Source organism: Brassica oleracea, chromosome C7 (genome assembly GCF_000695525.1).
Source record: "Brassica oleracea var. oleracea cultivar TO1000 chromosome C7, BOL, whole genome shotgun sequence".
Taxonomy (NCBI): domain Eukaryota; kingdom Viridiplantae; phylum Streptophyta; class Magnoliopsida; order Brassicales; family Brassicaceae; genus Brassica; species Brassica oleracea.
Genome location: NC_027754.1, coordinates 20272470 through 20274408, shown reverse-complemented (window position 1 = coordinate 20274408; position 1939 = coordinate 20272470). Strand labels below are relative to the sequence as shown.

The window sequence follows — 1939 nt, the reverse complement described above, 5'->3', positions numbered from 1 at the left end:
TACAATAGCCACCATGAAAGAAAAGTCATTATAGCCACCTAAAAAGGGGAAGAAACACATCAAATATGTTTTGGAAGAAGAAGAAGAATGGATGATAAAATCAGTGAATTTTGAAGCCAAACTATAGGGTAAGCTCTTCACTCATATGTCTATCTATAGCCGAAAACGGATCTTCATTTATAACTTTGGTTTAAGAGTTATGATCATTTCTCCAAAACTGATCAATGCAGATCTGATCAGTGAACAATCAACTTCATGAGCGATTTCTTGTCAATCTAAAAGGGATCAAAAGGTGATCTAGGTATCTTTGGGAATATCTCACTATCATCTACTCCAAAATAAATTTCATTTATAATATTATATCGTCAAATTAATTAAATATATGGTCACACTGTAGTGCTAAGTCAATAATATCATATATATTAAGTGGATGACGTAACATACAAAATTTTGGGTGTTTTTACTATATGTTTTTGTATATATCATATTTATTTTTATTTATAATTTATTAACAATAGATATAAAACAATATTCTTGTATTCTATGCTATGTAATCATCATAGGAAAATACATCAATAATCTATTACTATTAGTAAAAATATATTTGTATACACTTTAAAAAATATATAATATCATAAATGAAATTTATATAACTCATTTTCTTACAATAAAATAAATACATTATTAACAAATTGAGTTTATCTGTCTTTTACATTTTCAGGTCTACGTTCATCTTTACTAATTTATGTTTTCGTATTTCTTAATTAGATATATTACTGCATGCGAGTCGTCGTGGCGGATTTTTGCTTTTCCTACACATTTTCGTACTACTGCTGTATGGAAACTTGGATTTCATCTTCCGGATCAGGAGCTGGTGTTTTTTTTATGAAGATGAACCTATTGAGAGTATTCTCAACAAAAAGACTGTCAACCAATCCATGTTTTTGGCCTGGTTCATAGCAAACAAAAAAATACCCAGAGGTAAGAGAGTTGACATTTGTAACTATTTCCAACAAAATTTGTTTGGAAATCAGGTACGAGAGAATGGGTACCACGGAGACGAGGCTTTGCGATAGGGAGGATTGCGCATATTCATCCAAAATATGTTGTCTACAAACAAGTTTTTCAGAATATTCCATAATCACGGTACATAATTTTAATCTACTTTTTTTTCAAATACAAATTTTAAAATATATAAACTGTTACGATTATTTATTTTTTGTATTTGTCAGATGGGTTGTGATGAGTTAGGAAACCGATGATGGTATGTCAATTTAATATTATTTCGTGTTCAATAAAATTTAGAAATTTATAAATCTATCAAATAATGTTAACCCGTCAAATTGCTTACAAAATTTATTTAATTTTTTGCAGGTTTCTAATTGAATTTGCTTTCTTTGTCGGAAATTGTACTTCATAATTTATATTATTTATAGATAATATTTTCAATTTTATTATATTTTCTTTTAATATGTCTACATAAATGTTTGTTTATTATTTATGGAAAAAAAATATTATTCACCTAAAATAAAGAATTACGACACATATATAATAAAATTCTAATTAATGATAATATAAAATATGTTACTTCTAAAACTATACACTATTTACTCATATAATTGAATGAAAGTATCTTCGTAAACACACAAAATATTTTGAGAAAAAAATTTAAATTACTGATAACAAAATTTTCATTGTGGGATTAATAGTTTTAGTAATTTATAATTTTTAAAAAGATAAGTTGTCAATGATCGTTCAAAACTTTTATCAAAAAAATTGTTTAAAGTAAATTTTGAAACTAAAATATTGTATTTTATGTGGTATATAGTTTAATTAAAAATGATATATATTAATCTTAATAATTAATTAAATTAGACTTTTTACTTATATAATTTTTGTAATCATTTGTATTTTGTCATAACAAAAATTTTAAACTATG

General features: G+C 25.2%; 1 protein-coding gene across 1 annotated transcript in view; it reads left to right on the top strand.

Annotated features, from left to right (window-relative positions):
• The window catches only part of LOC106302801 (probable protein phosphatase 2C 74), a gene marked incomplete at its 5' end in the record, with an annotated part of 1885 nt that extends 1626 nt beyond the window's left edge, over window positions 1-259 (top strand). Inside the window, one exon of the mRNA XM_013739229.1 lies at window positions 231-259. Coding sequence (XP_013594683.1) covers window positions 231-259 — 29 coding nt within the window. The remainder of the gene's footprint in view (window positions 1-230) is intronic.
• Between the last annotated feature and the right edge of the window lie 1680 nt (window positions 260-1939).